The sequence below is a fragment of the Myxine glutinosa genome, chromosome 9 (genome assembly GCF_964187855.1).
Source record: "Myxine glutinosa chromosome 9, kmMyxGlut1.1, whole genome shotgun sequence".
NCBI classification, from domain to species: Eukaryota; Metazoa; Chordata; class Myxini; order Myxiniformes; family Myxinidae; genus Myxine; species Myxine glutinosa.
This window is the reverse complement of record NC_136269.1, coordinates 128865929-128888459: the sequence shown is the minus strand read 5'-3', so window position 1 is coordinate 128888459 and position 22531 is coordinate 128865929. Positions and strand designations below refer to the sequence as shown.

General features: G+C 43.7%; 1 protein-coding gene across 1 annotated transcript in view; it reads left to right on the top strand.

Moving 5' to 3' along the window:
• Positions 1–21824, top strand: part of NOVA1 (NOVA alternative splicing regulator 1) — a 157151-nt gene extending 135327 nt beyond the window's left edge. Inside the window, exons 3-4 of the mRNA XM_068128174.2 lie at positions 6091–6257; positions 15872–21824. Of these exons, the coding sequence (XP_067984275.2) occupies positions 6091–6257; positions 15872–16882 (1178 nt within the window). The 3' untranslated portion in view covers positions 16883–21824. The remainder of the gene's footprint in view (positions 1–6090; positions 6258–15871) is intronic.
• The last annotated feature ends 707 nt before the right edge of the window (positions 21825–22531 follow it).

The following is a 22531-nucleotide window of genomic DNA, read 5'->3' as shown; positions in this document are numbered from 1 at the left end:
GTTAACAAAAACTACATCAAACATGTGTGGTATTTCTATGCAGCAAGGCGTGGTATTTCTATGGTCTAGACTAGAGACTGGAGCTAATGAGACAGAGCAGCAGAGGAAGGAAAGGAAGTTAAAGAAGTCACTTGACACGTGTTCCTGGCCGTCGCTGATTGGGACATAACACCGTGAGATATCTAGATTTGATCGATGTAATTACATAACAAACGTCCAACAGTTACACCCCTCCATCACTCGGGCCAATGGACGATCTCCATGTTACCGAGTGCATATTAAACCTCATTATACAAGATAAGAGATCTACGCAGCAGGCATTCCGATAATTACGAACACCGTAACACAGATTTGGTTACTGTGAGAGGTGATAGAAATAGGAATTAGGAAAAAAGTTAATCCGGATGGAAAGGAGTTTGTAAACATCGAAATGACACATTGACACTCGACACTGAGGTTAAACTGTAAAACGTGTTTCTGAAAGTTGCTTTTCGTGATCTCACGAGTTCATTGTATTATAATTTATGTACAAAACAACCAAATGGAGCATGAAAACGTTTTTTAAGGGTGTCATTTGGTGCCCCATTCACTTCGCGCCTGGTGCGGTCGCCCCCTCCGCCCCCATCACTACGCCACGGGATGTAATAATGTGGGCGGACGCATATTGTGTGGGCGGTGCGGCCGCCCCCTCCGCCCCCATCACTACGCCACGGGATGTAATAATGTGGGCGGACGCATATTGTGTGGGCGGTGCGGCCGCCCCTCCGCCCCCATCACTACGCCACGGGATGTAATAATGTGGGCGGACGCATATTGTGTGGGCGGTGCGGCCGCCCCCTCCGCCCCCATCACTACGCCACGGGATGTAATAATGTGGGCGGACGCATATTGTGTGGGCGGTGCGGCCGCCCCCTCCGCCCCCATCACTACGCCACGGGATGTAATAATGTGGGCGGACGCATATCGGTTGACGTCGTGACTTCGAAGAGTGTCGTTCTAGTTCACATATTATTCCCCTACTGTACCTGGACATTTGTCCCAACAGGGTGGTAACACCTTCATGCCAGAAGCATAAAATATTTACCATGGGTGTTCAGTCGTTTCAGGACATTTGCTTTCACATCGACACCACTTTTAAAGCTCGATGATACCCAAATGTTCCTTTAGTGGGATGAAGATATGGAAATCATTCATCTTTATGATTGCGTGGAGGGGAATGAGGTGTGGGTTTGTAAACAACTTCCTATCCCAAATGTCTTCTGATGAAATGAGTAATTTTAGGACCCCTCTGATAACTTGAGAATTAGACGACTGCCCCTCTCCTCCCCCTCCCCCCCTCCCCTATCCTAAGGGCCTGCGTTATTCCATTTCAGGTGTGAACGAATGTTCTTTTGGAACCTTCCCCTTGGGGCCTTACGTTTTATTATTCCAGGTGGTGAAAGAATGTTATTTTGTAATCCACTAACTTCCTCCCTCCATGACCCCACCAATGCTTTCCTTATTGTATTTTCAGGGGTGAAGGAATAATGGATTCCAATATTGATAAACATTTCTGCTGTGATTGCGCACAAACAATAACGTGGAAGACTGCCCAAAATCAACCAATCAACATAAAATACTATTTTAGAGGAGTCATGACATTTTGATTGCATGCAAGTATGTTCGTCATCCACGTCCATTTTTCAACCTTTTACAATAATCGAAAAATGCTTCTCCATGATTAAACTGTGCAGTTTAATCCCATGTAAATTTCAGTTGGTTTGGCAGTTTCATTCACAAGAAGCTGCAGTGCTGTCCCTCAGGACGTGACTATCTTGAAATACCCAGAATTCTCTGCGCAGCTGTTCCCAGAAGCCTTGAACCCCTCGCAGAGGAGTTGCCACTTAACCCTCCAAATTTTTATTGATGTGCCATTTTCTTTTAAAATCAATATCCAGAATGTTCATATATCTTGATAATATCTGGAATGATAATATTAATATCTAGAAAAATCTAGAATGATATTTCATTAATATGACTGAACCAATGAACTTGTACGAATCATCATAAGATGTGAAGAATTGTACCTCGTGCTATTTAATGGTTTAATTCATTAAGTGGAATTGCAAATGTCTTAAAAACTTGACGCAAACAAAAAGAATGTGATGAATGACAAAATGAATCAGAATGAGTGGATTTGAAGCATCCAGTTTTGTTGAGGACATGGGGAATGGCTCTCAGCAAATAGTATACAGTAGACCAGATGTGGTGGTATCCACAAAAAGAGAAATATCCAGAATACCATTGGCCTGGTGTAAAAAATATAAAAAGAGAAATATCGAGAATATTCTACCATAAAAAGGTTTGCTGTGGCTAAGCTTGAGAACAACCGCAACTTGGTCCTCTAAAAACGAAATCCTGATACAAAGAGGGCAAGAATTTGTAATTCGCTCAGGGTGCCGGCGATAACTCGGCTGCTCTTCATGAAAGACACCGTAGGATGTCCTCGGGTCCTGTTTAACGTACCTCCGAGGCCCTGCCTGCGAAACACCAGGATGACAGCTTGTACCTGGTCCGAGATTCGAACCCTGGCAAGATGGCTCATAAGTGAGTGTGCGCACGTCTTCGCTAAAATAGATTACAACCACCGACAGAAGTAAAACAGAAAAGAAAACTCACAGAAGGAGTTTGATTTTTGCTGCTTTATCTTACACTAGCCTAGTTCCCCCCCCCCCCGCCCCCCCCTCCACCGGCCCCCTACAGGTGATCTTATTTCCGACACATCCCCTAATTTGGGTGGTGTATAAGCAACAGACCACTGCCTCGATTGCTCCCAAAAATAAAAAAAATAGCCTGAGTTATGTATATTCTGTCGCTCAAGCTTTTGGGTCTCACTATCTGCCATGATCTTTCTTGGGAAAACCACATTTCCAAGCTGGCCTCCAAAGCCAGTCGCCGACTGGGCATCCTCCGTCGTGCGAAGTCCTTCCTCGGCACACCTGAGCTCCTCACCACATACAAGGCTTTCATCCGCAGCTCAATGGAATACTGCGCTCCCCTCTGGGCTGGTGCTCCTGCCTCACACCTAGCTCGGCTTCACGCTGTTGAAACCAAAGCTTTCAGAATCATTGGAATCTCCTGCGATGACGTTAACTCCGAGGGCCTTTCACTCACTCACCGCAGGCAGGTTGGTGGTCTTTCTGTCTTCTACCGACTCCTCTCGGCCTTGCTCCCCCAGCTCTCTCTGTGCTCTGTCCCCCCAATATTCCTTCAGGTCGCACAAGATTTGCGTGCAACCCTCTTATGGTTAAACTGCCAAAATCTCGGCTCTCTGCTCACCTTCACTCTGTCATTCCCCTTTTCTCCCGCCTCTGGAACAAACTCCCCCACTCACTTCAATCCCACTCCTCCCTCCAGGTCTTTAAAACAGCTGTTCACCACCATCTCTTATCTTCCCCCATCCAAAACCTTGATCTTTTCTACCCCTGCTAATTCACCCCAGATACTTTTTTTCTTTTTTTTTTTGAAATTCCAACTTCTTTCCTGGAAGTCCTTGCAGTGTTCATATGTTTTATACTTCTCCCACCTCCCCCAAAGCCCTCCCCCTCCCATATTTCTCCCGTTGTCCCTGCTCTCAAATGTTGTATTTGTGTCCTTCCCCCTCTCTCCCCATCTTGTCTGCCGCTCCCCTTATTTTTTGTGTTTTCTGTGTTGGTTTGACTTTTTGTGTGATTAATGTTAGCTCTTTCACGAGCCTCGATCTTGTATACACAAAAAAGAAGAAGCAAACACAATGCGTACTGCTTATGTGCATATAAATTGCATTGTGTTTATACAGAGCGGATATTTCGAGTTGCTACCGACGTGACCCCAAAGGGAAGAAAACACCAATTTCGGCAAAAATAAATAAATCTTTAAAAAAAAACTTGATGGGATCAAATGAAACTTGCACTGTCACAACCTCAGGGTGCCCTCATTAATCCCTGATCAATTTTAGCTTCATCGGTCAAATCCTTTCGGAGTAGATGAAACGTACAACACACGTATGTCATACATACAACATACGTTCCCTCCATTATATATAATAGATCTTTGCATACAAGGACCGTTCAGTGAAAATAAAAGTGTCAGGTTTTCGATTTTACTTTTGAGGTTTCGAAACTTCATGCATGTTTCACTTTGATGTGAAGATGGTTCTGATTTACAGAGACAACTTTTAATCAAGTATCGGAAGGATAATGATCCAGTGACATGGATGGAAAGATTGATTGGGCAAAAATGGTGTTGTTTAACCGTCGCCTTTGCTCACACATACAAAGTGTACTTGTACAAAGATACAGTCACGTGAAAAAGTAAGTACACCCCATGAAAAGTTTTGATTTTTTCAACATATTTCAACATGCAGCTATTTGATCTTCATTTCAACAATATTGATAGATAAAGGTGATATAATATAACAAATATCATGAAACATTTACATTTTGTAGTCCATTGTATAATTTAAATAAACATAAATGCAAATTTAGCATGTGGAAAAAGTAATTACACCCCTACATTTATCACTACTTCAAATACCTAAAATTAGAATCAGGTGCACCAGTTCAGGTGCAAATGATTAGAACATCGTTAGAGAGGATCTTGGAGGAACCTGTCTTATTCAAACCTCAGACATTTAGTTTGGTTTCCTCTTTGTTGTTGAAGTGTGCGGCGTCACCATACCTAGATCAAAAGAGCTCTCTGAGGCCTTCAGAAAGAAGGTTATAGATGCCTACGAGTCTGGGAAGGGATTTAAAAAGATCTCCAAACGATTTGAAATCAATCATTCGACTGTCTGGAACATCATCTACAAGTGGAGAAGATTCCAAACAACTGCCAACTTGTTCAGGCGAGGCCGCCCCAGCAAGTTCAGCCCGAGAGCAGACCGCAAGATGCTGAAAGAAGTCTCTAAGAACCCCAGAATGTCATCACGGGACCTACAGGTAGCTCTTGCCACTGTTGATGTCAAAGTGCACGAGTCTACCATTAGAAAGAGGCTGCACAAATTTGATCTACATGGGAGGTGTGCCAGGAGGAAACCTTTGCTGTCCAGAAAGAACATCAGGGCAAGACTAAAGTTTGCCAATGAACACCTAGGCAAAGACCAGCACTTCTGGAACAATGTCCTCTGGACAGATGAGTCAAAGGTAGAGCTATTTGGCCACAGTACCAGAAGACATGTTTGGCGAAAACCAAAGACAGCATTTGACCACAAGAACCTGATACCAACTGTAAAGCATGGTGGTGGAAATTGGAAATATTATGGTTTGGGGCAGCTTTGCTGCATCAGGGCCTGGGCAGCTCACCATCATATAATCCACTATGAATTCTTCATTGTACCAGAGGGTGCTTGAGGATAATGTGAGGCCATCAGTCGGAAAATTGAAACTCAACCGAAGGTGGATCTTGCAACATGACAATGACCCTAAGCATACCAGTAAATCCACCAAGGAATGCCTGAGAAGAAAGAAATGGAGGGTTCTGGAATGGCCAAGTCAAAGCCCGGATCGAAATCCCATCGAGATGTTGTGGGGCGATTTGAAACGAGCTGTGCATGCAAGAAACCCCTCAAACATCGCACAGCTGAAAGAATTCTGCATGGAGGAGTGGGCAAAAATTTTCCCAGTCGATGTCAGAGACTGGTAGACAGTTATAAGAAACGCCTACTTGAGGTTGTTTCTGCCAAAGGGGGCAATACCACCTATTAGAGCCAAGGGTGTACTTACTTTTTCCACATGCGAAATTTGCATTTATGTTTATTTAAATTATACAATGGACTACAAAATGTAAATGTTTCATGATATTTGTTATATTATATCACCTTTATCTATCAATATTGTTGAAATGAAGATCAAATAGCTGTATGTTGAAATATGTTGAAAAAGTCAAAACCTTACATGGGGTGTACTTATTTTTTCACGTGACTGTGTACTCCAAAACATAAATGGTTACAGAAATGCTCGTGGCAGCACGAATCTATATCCCACTCAATTGTAGAGTATTTGTAATTACATGAGTGGTTTAATTTCTGGAGAGAAGGAGATACTTAAAGAATATGTTTATTCTGGCCCCTAGGGACGACGGAACGAGTGGCTCTCATCCAAGGATCTGTGGAGGCGCTCAACGGTGTCCACAGCTTTATCGCGGAGAAAATTCGCGAGATGCCCCCGAATGGTGGCAAGGCGGAGCCTGTGAACATCCTCCAGCCACAGACTGCTGTGAGCCCTGACCGCATCAAACAGGTGCACACCACTTCTCTGTACCTCAGACTAAGGCCGTTCATTGGAGAAGAGTTTGAGCCCTTGAATTTGGATGTAAAACGATATGGTTTCTAATTTGCTTAGAACATGGCCTGGTGACTACATTTAGGTTATACAGTGCATTCAGAAAGTATTCAGACCCCATCACTTTTTCACATTTTGTTATGTTGCGGCCTTGTGCTGAAATCGTTTAAATTCATTTTTTCCCTCACCAATCTACACTCAATACCCCATAATGACAAAGAGAAAACAGGATTTTAGAAAGTTTTGCAAATTTATTAAAAGAAAAAACTGAAATATCACATTGACATAAGTATTCATACCCTTTGATATGACACTTGAAATTTAGCTCAGGTGCCTCCCATTTCTCTTGATCATCTTTGCAATGTTTCTACACCTTGATTGGAGTCCACCTGTGGTAAATTCAATTGATTGGACATGATTTGGAAAGGCACACACCTGTCTATATAAGGTCTCACAGCTGACAATGCATATCAGAGCAAAAACCAAGCCATGAGGTCGAAGGAACTGCCTGCAGAGCTCAGAGACAGGATTGTGTCGAGGCACAGATCTGGGGAAGCCTACAAAAAAATATATCTGCTGCATTGAAGGTTCCCAAGAGCACAGTGGCCTCCATAATTCTTAAATGGAAGAAGTTTGGAACAACCAGGACTCTTCCTAGAGCTGGCCGCCCGGCCAAACTGAGCAATCGGGGGAGAAGGGCCTTGGTAAGAGAGGTGACCAAGAACCCGTTGGTCACTCTGGCTGAGCTCCAGAGATCCTGTGTGGAGATGGGAGAAACTTCCAGAAGGACAACCATCACTGCAACTCTCCACCGATCTGGGCTTTATGGCAGAATGGCTACACGGAAGCCTCTCCTCAGTGAAAGACATATGAAAGCCCGCTTGGAGTTTGCAAAAAAGCACCTGAAGGACTCTCAGACTGTGAGAAACAAGATTCTGTGGTCTGATGAAACCAGGATTGAACTGTTTGGCTTCCGTTTGGCCACTCTGCCATAAAGCCCAGATCGGTGGAGTGTTGCAGTGATGGTTGTCCTTCTGGAAGTTTCTCCCATCTCCACACAGGATCTCTGGAGCTCAGCCAGAGTGACCAACGGGTTCTTGGTCACCTCTCTTACCAAGGCCCTTCTCCCCCGATTGCTCAGTTTGGCCGGGCGGCCAGCTCTAGGAAGAGTCCTGGTTGTTCCAAACTTCTTCCATTTAAGAATTATGGAGGCCACTGTGCTCTTGGGAACCTTCAATGCAGCAGATATATTTTTTTGTAGGCTTCCCCAGATCTGTGCCTCGACACAATCCTGTCTCTGAGCTCTGCAGGCAGTTCCTTCGACCTCATGGCTTGGTTTTTGCTCTGATATGCATTGTCAGCTGTGAGACCTTATATAGACAGGTGTGTGCCTTTCCAAATCATGTCCAATCAATTGAATTTACCACAGGTGGACTCCAATCAAGGTGTAGAAACATTGCAAAGATGATCAAGAGAAATGGGAGGCACCTGAGCTAAATTTCAAGTGTCATATCAAAGGGTATGAATACTTATGTCAATGTGATATTTCAGTTTTTTCTTTTAATAAATTTGCAAAACTTTCTAAAATCCTGTTTTCTCTTTGTCATTATGGGGTATTGAGTGTAGATTGGTGAGGGAAAAAATGAATTTAAACGATTTCAGCACAAGGCCGCAACATAACAAAATGTGAAAAAGTGATGGGGTCTGAATACTTTCTGAATGCACTGTACAGTCATTATTTGTTTTTACCTCCGGCACCGTAAGTGGATGGAGGTCATGTTTTCACCCCTGTCTGTCTCTCTGTCTGTCTGTTTGTTTCTTTGTTTGTCTGTCTGTGAACAAGATATCGCAAAAAAGTTGTGGACGGATTCGGACGAAATTTGGCAGAAATGTAGTGTATGTGACATGGACGAAATGATTAGATTTTGGTTCAGGTCCGAAGTCAGATCCGACCTATCAGTGGGATACACAACGTAAACTGTTCACCAGGTGGAGGTATGCGCTCCACCGAGTGACGGTCTAGTTATTTTGATGCAATGAAAAGTAAATTGTTAAGCATTTGAATAAATTTTAATTTAGGAGATTTTGAAATATATGGAAACTTAAACATGGAAATATTTGGGGTTATAATGGGCCCAGGTCCCAGGTTGGTGGTTCGATCGCGACCCCAGCCGAGTCATACTAAAAACTTTGAAAATGGTCCATGCTCCACTTGACAATCAGCATTTAGAGGATAGAGCACATATAAAACCCCGTTGACCACAAAGAGAAGAACGATCTCACAAGATGGCGTCGTTCCCCCGGAGGTGTTAGGCCCCAGCTCCCATCCACTTCCTGCCCTCCAAGGTCACTGGCTGTGTTTGTCTGAAGTCAAGTTCGGAATTGTCTAACGTCTCCCTGTCTGTATGTAAGTGTGTGCTATTTGTGTGACATCTCTTCCAAGAACCCTTGGCCTAGTGCAAAATAAAAAAATATCCGCTCATCACCTGCACATTGGGAAAGAGTGCTCGAGGAGTGAAATCCAGTCCCTTTCCATTCGTTCTTGTTTCCTGCCAACACGATTGCTGCTTTTCCCCTAAATTATAGCTGCCCGAGCAAAGCGGTCCACACTTGATTTGTTTCAGGAGTCCAGCCTGTTTCAAATCTTGGAGAACAGCAGGCACAAAATGAGACAAATTGATGTCCTGAAAATGGTTGTGGTGTGTGCTGCTGTGAAGGATTGTTCAGACAGCAATTGAGTGCGCAAACCTTTGTACTCTTCAATAATAGAGGAAGAAGAAGTCTCTCCTAGACAGGAAGATGACCGACCTCATACATTCATCCACATATCTATGCGCTGACAAAATATGCATTTGCACCTTAACCGGAAGTTATTATTTACCTTTTTAGATGCACATCCGATAGGCTTGAGCATCGAGACATTCCGACTTGTCCTTAAAGTTAACACGGGATGCAGAAAGCCATAACACTGAAGCTGCAGCATTCACTGTTAAGCGAGGCCATTTTACCCATCATGCCTGTGGTTCACCCACATCCCATTAATTTAATTGAGATAAGTTTGCTTACTTATAGTTTAACTGCTTCAAGGGGAGCTGGGGGAGAAGGACGAGTGGGGATGAGAACAGTGGGACATCAATATGGTTGTTTTGCCTTTTTAGGGGTGAAAGCTTGGGATTGTAGTAGGCCAGTAGGGTGAGGGACGAACAAATTGTGATTAACCTAAATTCTCACTTTATGGTCTTCCAGTATCTGTGAAAGGCTTAAAACAATTATTATGTCTCCAGTAAGCATCAGCAACCATTTTGCACCGAACGAATCGCACACCTTTTAAAATACAAACCTTTTATTGCAAAATATTGTTACACTTCACAGCGTGCGCAAGAAAAGAACGGAAATCGATTTTTTGTTTATCGAGTTTTTGATGCTGAGTGGGATTGGGATTGTTAATGGCAAAGATCAAAAATTATTGACTTGAACCAAACTTGGTGGTGTATTGATTAGAGCGTTTGCTCCGAGTCTGAGAGCAAGTCGGCGGTTCGAACCCGAGTCATACCGAAGACTTAAAATAACTAGGGGGCCTGTTGGTCCATTAGACCAAATTTTCGGTCTTCAACGCTTTGTAGCATACCTGCTGTCGGACTCGGGGAGATGGGGCATGGGGGATGTGGGGGGGGGGGGGGGGGGAGGTCTTTTGGGTCCTCTGGGACTTTAGGGGGTATTGGGGTCTTAAGGATCTTAAGGATCTTAAGGGGTCTTCAAAGGTCGAAGAGGTCTCAGCTGTAGAAAGAGTTAACAGGTACATTTAAATGGGACGTAATTAATTGCCGTACGTAATTAATAGACATAAAAATATGCCTCACACTTACACACACACACACACACACACACACACACACACACACACACACACACACACACACACACACACACACACAAACACACACACACAAACATACTCTCATCCATATACACACACACACACACACAAACACACACACACAAACATACTCTCATCCATATACACACACACACACACACAAACACACACACACAAACATACTCTCATCCATATACACACACACACACACACACAAACACACAAACACACACACACAAACACACACACACACACACACAAACATGCTCTCATACATACACACACACACACACACACACACACATACACACACAAACACACAAACACAAAAACACACACGCACACACAAACATACTCACACACACGCACACACACACACAAACATACACATTCTCTCATACATACACACAAACACACACACACACACACACACACAAACACACACAAACACACACAAACACACACATCCATTTATTGCAGATAGCATGTGCCTCCCCCTTGCTTGATGCCCAGGATTTAAAATGGATGGAGTAGGGACTAACAACCATAGATTGGCAACCTTTGCGCAGGCTAGACGGGCCTGATGGCCTCCTCATTTGTTAAAGCTTTTTTGTAAGAGAACACACTCCAGCACCCATATAGAGTCACCATATTAGACTGAAAAATTGATGCTCAATGATGATGGGGTGGCAAGCGACGAACCTTCCCGCAAAATTAGTTCTTGCAAATCAATGCTCAAGATGTCATTTCAAATCAATGCTCCATCTTTCATTATCTCTACTGTGCGTAAGGCTCAAAGGAATCTGTGCAGAGATTACATGAAAAAGCATGGATAATATAACAAGATAGACAAATTAACATGAGCATGACATTCAAACATGCGCCCGAACCTTCCCTGCCAGATAAGACAGTCTCAAATAAAGCTTCTCACTTTATTTACCGCAACATCCTACAGATTCTTACAGATTCATTTAGAGGAAACATAGTTTGGTGTAAATAACGATTTTTTTTATTTTTTTTTTGTATACAAGATCGAGGCTCGTGAAAGAGCTTACATTAATCACAAAAAAAAACCGGACACACAAGACGAAACAAAGGGAGCGGGAGACAAGATGGGGAGAGAGGGGGAAGCACACAAGTACAACATTTGAGAGCAGGGACATCGGGAGATCTGTGGGAGGGAGAGGGCTTGGGGGGAGGAGGTGTGGGAGAGGTATGAAACACATGGACACTGCGAGGACTTGCAGGAAAGACGTCGGTACTTCAGAAAGTGGATCTGGGGTGAATTAGCGGGGGTAGAAAAGATCAAGGTTTTGGATTGGGGTAGATAAGAGATGGTGGTGAACAGCTGTTTTAAAGACCTGGAGGGAGGAGTGGGATTGAAGAGAGTGAGGGAGTTTGTTCCAGCGGCGGGAGAAAAGAGGAATGAAGGAGTGAAGGTGAGCAGAGAGCCGAGATTTCGGCAGTTTTACCATAAGAGGGTTGCAGGCAGATCTTGTGCGACCTGTAGGAATGTTTGGGGGACAGAGCACGGAGAGAGCTGTGGGAGCAAGGCCGGAGAGGAGTCGGTAGAAGACAGAAAGACCACCAACCTGCAACCTGCCTGCGGTGAGTGAGTGAAAGGCCCTCGGAGTTGACTACATCGCATGAGATTCCAATGATTCTGAAAGCTTTGGTTTCAACAGCGTGAAGCCGAGCTAGGTGTGAGGCAGGAGCACCAGCCCAGAGGGGAGAGCAGTATTCCATTGAGCTGCGGATGAAAGCCTTGCATGTGGTGAGGAGCTTTTATGAATGTATGAATCATAAATGAACAATATATGATTCGTGGGCACGTTCTGCAGTGACTTGTTATGTTAAGAGATTGGAGTTAAGGTTGCGGTACAACATGCTGGCCTGGCTCCATGGAGTAAAGGGATTCTGGGAGCCCTCCATTCTGGTAATGTAACCTTGGCCTTAACACGTCACATGCACGTCTCTTTTCTCGATTGGTGGTTACATTACAACGGTTCTCATTGTGGTTTCTTCCAGTCAAAGCATTTTCCTGGAGGAAGGAATCCATTCCTTCTGCCAAACCACAAGACCATGGCACGATTAGCGTCGGCTTTCTCTGGAGGAGAGTTCTCTGGAGGGTTCTTAGCAGGGTGTTCGTAAATGTAAATGTTATCAACAGCACAGGAGTTACTGTGATTCCCATCCACCCTGGGATATTCCTAAAGTGGCATTCCAATTAGTTACAGCCTGTTACTCAGTTCAGACATTTCTTCAGACAACTCGAAAATGCATCTAATGTGATTAAGGTGCATTGGCCTGCTTAAACAAATCTTACTATAATTCACAAAATGTCCGTCCGTCTGTCTGTCTGTCCGTCCGTCCGTTCCCAGGTACCGCAAAAACGGCTGAACCGATCGCAACGAAATTTTGGGTGGGTAATCCTGGGCCCCCCTGGAGTAAAATAGGCTATATTGTTTTTCCAATTTCAGCTTTGGTCTCCAGAATTTTCAGGTTTGGACTCCCGCCTAACGTTATTGTCCCAGGTACCGCAAAAACCTCTTTTGAAAAAAAAAAAATTGAAATTCAAATTGTTGTGAAATGTGAAGAAAAAACAACAACAACTAAAATTAACACAAACTTCAAATGTGTCACATCAAGATCCCAAAAATCCAGGCTTACTGCCTACACTCTTTTGTTCCTCTTTTCTCCTGTTGTGCAACGAGCTTGCGGAGGCTGTTTCAATCGCACTCTTCCCCCGCCAGGGCTTCAAGCAAGTGGTGCACCATCATCTCATGTCATCCCCCATCCCAAGCCCATGATCTTTTCTACCTACATCGACCCGAACCCTATCTCTCCTCTTTTTGTGTTCGTTCATTCCCTTACTTGTTGCGTGCAAATGTGCCTCCGCTGCCCCACTGTCAGTTTGATGCCTTTTTATCCTCCCTCATCTCGCTCTTCCATGAGCCTTGATCTTGTCGAGAAAAAAATATTAAAAAATCCGAGGTAATGTACATTTTGTATCAATAGCTTTGGTGCGACACCTGTTGCTAACAACAACGGTGTGACTCTTCGACTGAAATGCAATTTCTGCATCTTTGGATGTGCTGTAGGAATGCGAGCAATCATCAGAATAGTCGTAAAGCCTCCTCCTGGTGTTTTCAATCTCATCTTTCCCTTTTTACTCGTCGAAAGTTTAATCTGTCTTTAACTAAATTCTTATTTTGCCTGATTTCTGTCCATCTTCATCAAGACTTGAGGCAGAAATTAAAAATTATTACCTCCATCGCCGAAGGTGGACGCAGGTTATGTATTCACCTGTCTGTTTGTCTGTGGCAGCAGGATATCTCATAAAGTTGTGGACGGATTTGGACTAAACTTTGTGGACAGACTGGGTGTCTGACAAAGACGAATTGATTCGATTTTGGTGAAGATCTGGATCCGGATACTAGACTTTTTAAAAGAGATTCTTCACCATTGAGAGATAAGGCCAAAACGATATATAGCACGATATCTCAAAAAGTTGTGGACAGATTTAAATGAAACTTGGTGGACAGGTTGGGTGTCTGACATGGACAAACAGATTCGATTTTGGTGAAGATCTGAATATGGATTCGGATATGATAATTATTTAATTATTCAAGTGATTCTTCACCATTCAGAGATTAGGCCAAAACGATATATAGCACGATATCTCAAAAAGTTGTGGACAGATTTAAATGAAACTTGGTGGACAGGTTGGGTGTCTGACATGGACAAACAGATTCGATTTTGGTGAAGATCTGAATATGGATTCGGATATGATAATTATTTAATTATTCAAGTGATTCTTCACCATTCAGAGATTAGGCCAAAAACGATATATAGCATGATATCTCAAAAAGTTGTGGACAGATTTAAATGAAACTTGGTGGACAGGTTGGGTGTCTGACTTGGACAACCAGACTCGATTTTGGTGAAGATCTGAATATGGATTCGGATATGATAATTATTTAATTTTTCAAGTGATTCTTCACCAATCAGAGATAAGGCCAAAAACGATATATAGCATGATATCTCAAAAAGTTGTGGACAGATTTAAATGAAACTTGGTGGATGAGTTGAGTAGGTGTCAAAAACAAGCTGATTCGATTTTGACGATACGGATGTAGATCTGGCTTTTCAGTAAGATACGAAACGTAACCTGTTCAGCCTGGCGGAGGTACACGCTCTACCGAGTGCCATCCTAGTTCTCATTGTTTTGATGTTATGTATCCCAATGTCCCTTTTTGCCTGTTCGCCTCTTCCACTGTGTTGTTGGTTCTTCCACCTTACACCCTCTGTCATCACATATCATGTGAAAAATATCCAAGATGACATTCCTCACTTCCTATTTATATTCCACTAGCATTGAATGTCTTTCTTGTTGAGTCAAGAGCGATGACATTGCTAAAGTACAGTAATCAACACGAGACCAAAGCTGTCGACTCGAACAACATTTGCGACAAAGTTATAATGAGTCAAGTTGTTTTTTCTATTTTCCCTGAGATTGTTCCAATTAACCAATCAAGGTTCATGGTAATGTACCTGAGGAAAATAAATCAATTATGCATCTCTTTTTGTGACTCAACATTGCAGTAATTACTCATCAAGAGAAATTTAAATCCACATTGGCGGATGTAGGACAGGTGTTGTGCAGCGGAATGTCTTGTTTTGTCTCTTAGGCGGCCATGTTTGTTATGCTATATGCCAACACAATAGATCTGCATGGCATCCTGAGTTTCTCCATTCATAATGACTCTAAAATTATCCGATGTGAGGTATTTTTGCGGTGCAGGCACAAAGTTAAATTGACGTTTGGCCATACACAGGTGATGTTAAATAATTTGTGCTCTTTCGCCATAAGTCTCAAAAACTCCTTTTTCTTCCTATAACTTCCGCAACCCCATCCCTCCGACCTCAAAGTCTCCTCAATCTGATCATTTGGGAAATGTGCCACAGTATTGCCCTATGAAACGTCTGACAGATTGACCTACAGGTACACACACTCACCTCTGAGCTGTCTACGCTGGGTTTGAATGCCAGCCCAGCTATAAACTGGCATCCCGATGTTTCACGGGTAGGATGAGGCATCGAAGTGCGCACCGTCCCTCAGATGGACGTTCAACTGGGCTTCCCGTCTGCCGGCCTTAGTAGGACATTAAAGAGCGCACGGTGTCCTTCACGAAGATTAGGCGAGCAGCCGACTCGGCCTAGGCAGCCAGTCCATTTTCCAAATTCCTGTTCTAAGCCCCAGGTGGTCCAGCCATACTCCTCAGCAATGATGTAAACTGGCAGCCAATACCACATGCAGACTTCTCCAACTCCACTACCTTCCTGATTCTTGCCTATCCTACCCCTCCTTTGCTTTTCTTTTATTGAATTAATTCAGAAATTTAGACTCCCAGTGCTTCTCATCCTGCATACGTCATAATACACATGGCACATAAGTTGGGTTGATGAGAAGTGGGTTGTATCATCAAATCAGTATCCCATATTGCATGTGAAAAACTTACTGAAATAAGTGCTAACTAATCTTAGAATTTTGCATGAAATGCATTCTACATCATGAATTGCCATTATATTTCATGCCTCAATGAAAACTACTTTGAAGCTTGTGAAATATTTAAAATGTCAGCTTTGTTTCTGCCATTTTGAATTCAAATGAGTACTTCCTACCTTTGGGCAGGCCAAGATTATTGTCCCAAACACCACGGCGGGTCTCATCATTGGCAAAGGCGGTGCCACTGTCAAAGCCATGATGGAGCAATCAGGAGCCTGGATTCAGCTGTCACAGAAGCCTGAGGGTGGCAGCCTTCAAGAGCGTGTTGCGACAGTAAGCGGAGAGTCTGAACAGGCTTGCCGTGCCGTTGAGTTAATCATTCAAAAGATCCAGGAGGATCCACAAAGTGGGAGCTGCCTCAATATAAGCTACGCTGGCATGACGGGTCCAGTGGCCAATGCCAATCCGACGGGCTCACCGTATGCCAGTGCTGGTGCTACGGTCTCACCTGTAGAAGTGCTGCCTGGTGGAGGGATCCTGGGACATTCGGGCCTTGCCAATGTCACCACCTTCCCTGCTGTCCTTTCTGGATTTGGTGGGAATGACCTTGTGGCAATATCCTCAGCCTTGAGCACATTAGCTGGTTATGGTTACAGTCTGCCAGCACCTGGCCTGGCGCTTGGCTTGACTCCTGCAGCTGCCGCACCTGCACCTGCCGTCTTTGGTTCAAGTCCCACAGCTATGGCTAGTATCTTAGCAAGTTATGCCAATGAAACTCCTGCTTCTGTTTCACCCTCTTCCTTTGCCTTGAGTGGTCTGACCACAAATGGTGGCTACATGAGCTCAGCAACCTCTCCACTTGTGGGGAGCACCTTGTTGGGTGGTGAGAAAAGTGATGGTACGACCCCATCAGCAACGGGTGGCCCAGCAGGCAAAGATGTACTTGAAATTGCGGTTCCTGAGAACCTCGTCGGTGCCATTCTCGGTAAGGGAGGCAAGACACTTGTGGAGTATCAGGAAATGACAGGTGCCCGCATCCAGATCTCCAAGAAGGGCGAGTTTGTGCCTGGCACACGGAACCGAAAGGTGACAATTACGGGCCCGCCCGCAGCTCAGCAAGCAGCACAGTACCTCATTATGCAACGCATTGTGTATGAGCAGGGCCTCAGAGCAACCAACCCACAGAAGGTTGGTTAGACACTATGCTTGGCTCCTCTGGTGTCCCCTACCACCGCAAACTCCACTTCTTGCCCTGCGACTCCGCTTCCATCCAGAACCCCTCTGTTGGACTCTGCCATGCTGCCTTGACTGGGGTGTAATCCACAGAAGGCTTAATACTGCAAAAAATGAAGGACATCCTGTGCCTCAAGTAGTTGCATGCAATGGCACAAAAGTGAATATCAAAAGCAGATGGAGAGACTTCGCTTACGTCGCCATCTTGGCACGCAGTGTGGCCAACAGTGAAAAAAAATTGATTTTTTTTGGTTTGTTTGTTTGCGGATTTGGGATAATGAGGTACATTGGGTTATTTTTGAAGGTGGCAGAAGTATTCGGCCATCTTAATCTTATGAATACCATTTCGGCAAAAGCATATCGAGCATTTTTTTTAAGGAGACGAATCATGCGCAGCATGGTAACATGTTATTGTCCTCAGCCAACCTTTACAAAAATTCCTCATGCATTTCTCCCTCTGGATGGCAAGTTTTGGGATGCATTTGAATCCGCACAATAGGTTTTGGGAATCAGCACGGAAGGATGAACTGGATGCTTTTGCAAGGGGGATCTTTGAGTTTGCAAAATGTAGATGTTCGTGTGGATGTTCAGTCGTTTTTTGGGGGGGAGGGTTCTTTCCTTGAGAGTGTAGAGTGCATTGTGAAAGTGTCCGGTTATTTGCGGAGGGGTCACAGTGATGCCAGTTTAGTTCATGCTACGTCCATGTTAAAACGGCTTGTTTGCTTGCTTGCTCATGGTGCATTCACGTGTGCTTTAACCATCTTCTCGTTTTGTTAAATTTCTCTCGGACCTAGTCGTTCCTTTCCAATGACAACAACGGTCTGCTTCCCACACGACAATATCGTCTGCTGTTGAGCAATTTTGCGTTCGAAAAACCCAGGTTGCATGGCGGAACGGTACGGCGACTGCGTCGGCAATCAGGATTAAGAGAGAAGAAAACTTCGAAAAAGTTACCAAACATATCACGGTGATCATTCCTCAAAGAAAGGCGGTGAGGACCGGAGGACCGGAGGATCGGAGGCAATAACGGAGTATGCTATGTCGCACGTGCCACCTATGGTAGCGAACGAAAGGATAATTTTGAAAGCTTGTAGTATTTATTTTAAGCTCCAATTTCCCCCAATTCGTGGCATGCATTCGAAGGTTTGCTTGGAGGAGACCTGAGAAGGCGAGCATCGATGAAAACAAAACCGAGTCACGTATCGACGAAGGTCGCCTGCAAGCGAAGGTTCTATTTTCTCCGTCGTGTGTTTATGGATCTACTTTTTTATACGGCAGCTAAGAAAATCTACGTGATTCTGTTTGCTAGTCAAAGGAGGTGGAAACGTGTATATTATAACATAGTTTACTGTATCCATTATGAACAAAAGTAACGTTTTAAAAATGTCAAAGTGCCAACTAAGCTGAAGTTTTTTTTTTGATGTAAAGTTCAATTATATAGTTGTTTTTCTTTTGTTGTTGTTTGTTTGCTTTTTCTTTTTCTTGAATGTCTTGCATTTCCTGAAAAACAGAGGATAGACGACCTAGAATATTGGTTTCTGTTGAAGTTGTTCGGTGTTCAGCTGTGGAATATGTATGTATCGCTTATTAGTGGGTTTCATAACTATGTTTAAAATGTGCACTATATAAGGGTGACAGTATTTACACGTGAGTTGCCAAATAGCTGTTTCTTGTGACATCGTCATGGATATAGGAAGACGTCACCAGCAGTATGTGCAATTGCGAAATAGCACGGCGTTATTCTGGCTTTGTAGTGAAGCGGGTGCATTGTGTTATTGACAGTGTGGTGAAGTGTTACATATCGCTTGGCTACAAAAGGAAAATATTCAATTATGGGTCCTTAACAGTTTTTGCATTATTCTTTGCCCATGGTCCTCGACATGATGGCAGCCGGCAGCATTGTTTACCAGGAAAGTCCATAATTAGTCTGCATCTCGTGACTTTTCCATTAGAATGTCTAATATCAAAAATTGAACAGAGTGCACCACCGCATGCTCTGGTTTTACCTTCAATTGGATTTCTATTCAAAGAGGCTGCTGGCAGTCATTTTCTTCCTCTCTCCTTATGCACCAAAAGGTACATCTGTGGTTCTCAGATGGTGAATAGTTAGTTTTTCCCGAAAGGAGATTTTGAAAGAACCTTCTTTGCCCCATTTTTACTACTACCGCTTGTTATTCTACTGGCCCCGATTGTTCCCACATTCTTGTGGGGTCGGCTGGGGAGCGTTTTTGGCTCAAGTCTTTTGCAAACCGGATGGCCAGGCCTATCATTCGGCTGAGGGTGGCAGGAGGTTGCAGTTTGTACTCCGGCGATAACTCACCTACTCTATGCTAAAGACACAGTGGGATCTTTAACTTCCACACTGGCAGACGGGTCCTCCAGCTGAACTGTCCTCCGAGAGATGCCGCCCATGTTGATGAATCGTCCTGAATGCGAAATGCTCGGATGGCAGTTTATAGCTGGACAAAGATTCCAACGCAGGCTAGACAGGTGAAAGGTGAGCACGCATTCCTCCAAACTATCCTGCCAGCCAGTCTTTGCCCTCCATTTCAAATTTAGGTTTATTGGAATTGTTTTGAATTATCCCATAGTCGGCTGGCGGTAGAAACGCGACCGTCCCTCATCCACAGCATCCTGTCATTGCAAATATGCAAAGTTTGATGTCAAGATGTCTTAAACGCTTACACAGCGTGGACGCGGGTACGTCGCACGGTACTTCCGTCGCGAAGATGACGCTGCTCCCTTTAGAGTTTTAATGGCCTTCCGGTTATTATGAATAAATATAATAACAGATGCATTTTTCTTAAATAAAAACAGTTAAGTGCACACTCTTTTCTTTCTCTTCTTGTTGTTGTTCCACAACCAAAATCTTGGCCACCCAAGACACGCATTAGGCCTGTAAGCAGCCATTGTACCGACCCATTATTCAATATTGCTTCCTTGGTTCGTGTGCGTGCTTCCACCTGCCAAACGGTGACGTGTGCTTAATCCGTTGCTTACCTTACCTAAGTGGTGTCAAAGAATGGCATAGAGGTAGGCACAGACTCTGGTTAGACTATCTTGACAAGTGTGTTTTTGCAACCTCCCGACTTTAAAAGACGCATTATATATATCTGATACAGGGTGAGCCAGAAATATGGTTATTTTTAACACTCGTGTAAAGGTAATAAAAAGTTGTATTTCAAAACAAATTCTTACAAGAAAGTGAACAACATGCCATTTATTTGTGGAAAAGAACATCTAGGAGATGCGCACCATTTTGTCTGACACATTCCTCCAATCTTGGACGCCGATTATATTCATGACGTTCTGCAACATGGCCAAGCAGTCCCTCACAAAAAATATTGCAGGCAATCTCATCATCTTGGCTTAATTCCTGGACAGTTTGAATTTTATAAGGATAAAAGTTTCAATCCGAATGCAATATGCGGCGTAGTGACGTGTGAGAAATTCTTAAGGCTGATGCACGCTTTCGGCTGGAGCGATGCGGACTTCTCCAAACTGACTCCCTTACACGCTCAATGCTTTGTGCCGTTCTTACTGATTTGGGGGCTCCCGGTGGTTTCCCTTTTAAAGTTGAACTGGTCCTCTCAAACTTCTGAACCCATAACTTGATAGCACGAACAGTCGGCACATTTCCATGACGTTGAACATTGAAATGGAGTTTGAATGGATGTTTGAATTGACGCAACAGTTGCACTATCATTATTTTTGTAAAAAGCTTTGAAAGCGAAAGTGCGTTCTTCACCCGACCAGTTCCACATGGTCACTCGTGTTCTGCCTGCAAAAAATAAAACGAAATCAGTAAAAAATAAATATGCATGTTATGTACTTCAATATCATGAATGAATTTATTTTGAAAAACAATGTTTTATTTCCTTCACACAAATTTCAAAAATGACCATATTTCTGGCTCGCCCTGTGTGTGTGTGTATATATATATATATTCTTTAACTTTTGTTCCAACGTCACAGGTCAGTTTAAAGAAGCAACCCTCGAAGGAGTAAATGTTTTAAAGGAGCATTGCTTGATGTTGAGAATCAACGTTTTTGGCGTTACCGATTAACAATAATTTCACTGTGAGATACCGTAGTGAAGTACTGTCCTGGTTTCAAACTGCCCCTTTTTCGATACTTCGTTTAACACTAATTTGTCGACAAAGCAATGTCACTTCAGACCCACAGGAACTTATATTTTTTTTTCTTACTTTTGTTACTGTCCGAACAAATCTCTGATGTGGGGGGAATGTTTGTGACGCTGTTCATTGACATCGGTCCTGTAAACGTTCTGCAAAGTTTGCTTCTAGCATGCTAAAAAGTAAAACAAAACACAAAAAAAGTACATTAGTTCTTTTTACAAATGGATTTATGAAGAAAAGTGAGTGAAGTTATGTTATAAGTTTGAATGACAAGCACTTTCTTCCTCTTTTGCCATCGTAACGTCGATTTAATATCATGCTTAGTGATTTTTTTGGCTTGACCTCATTTCATTATTTATCTTGACAGTTTCTCATTGACGGTCAGTTTACATTCTTTCATCATCGTTGTACGCGTTACAATACCTGTATGAAGACACTTACTGCTTTAATTCACCCTGCAGCATGCATAGGTCCGAGTTTCCAAGTTGGGAAAGACTATATATTAATTTACCCCTAACTTTACGCTCCCAGAGCTGTGTGATGAATTATTTAATTTATTGACCATCCATGCAAAAACGGATCGAAAGTCGGTGCCGAATCGTGTTGGTGTATGTTGTGATTTGCTGGAGTGGACACTGTAGAAGATATTTCTATATATTTACTCATTTTGCCATTTATAAATGTGCTTTGTCCATCGCATCACTTTGTGTCTCCTGTCTCATTTTTATCCCTCGCTGTCGCACACCCCTCCTCCCAACCCTCCCATTGACCCGAGCCCTAACCGAACACCTCCCTCACATTCCAGCCAAAAGTTGCTCTGTCAATAGCCAACAGGATAATGGGCTAAAGCCACCAATGTGGAACTTTGATCCTCCAAAAGCAGCGCAATGCTGACGTCAAAAACGAACAAGGAGCAAGTTAGTTTGCTTTTGTGATGGGACATGGTCTGATAGATAGGGCAACTTTTTCACAAGTCATCGACAATTCAAGGCATGCAGACACCACGCTGTTAGGGAGTGCGGTTTCGACGGCACGACCCGACTGCGCTCACCTTCTCCCGCACTCCGTTGTCTCGTCCGTCACATACACGGTGACCCACTCCATCCCGGGACGCAACCACTCATCTTTCAGCACCGTCCATCGCGCTGGAATGGGTGCAGGTGTCTGCACGGGGCTTAACATCCACCCACCTGAGCCACCCCCTTCACTTTGTAACCGTCTACTAATGCGAGCAGGCCCCTCCGTGCAATCACTCCATCCATGAGCTTCTTTCTTAGGGGGAATGCTTTGTCTAAAAAGCAAAAGTAAAATGCATTTTACTAAGTGCTGTCTGAGATGCTCGGCAGACATTATCCACTTTCCATGAACCCTGATCATGGTTCGACTTCACCAGCATCATCTTCCAGGTTCTTTTCCATAATGGCAGTGCTAACCTAAGGCCTACCTTCGAAGGGCTTTTGCATCCATTGATTTTG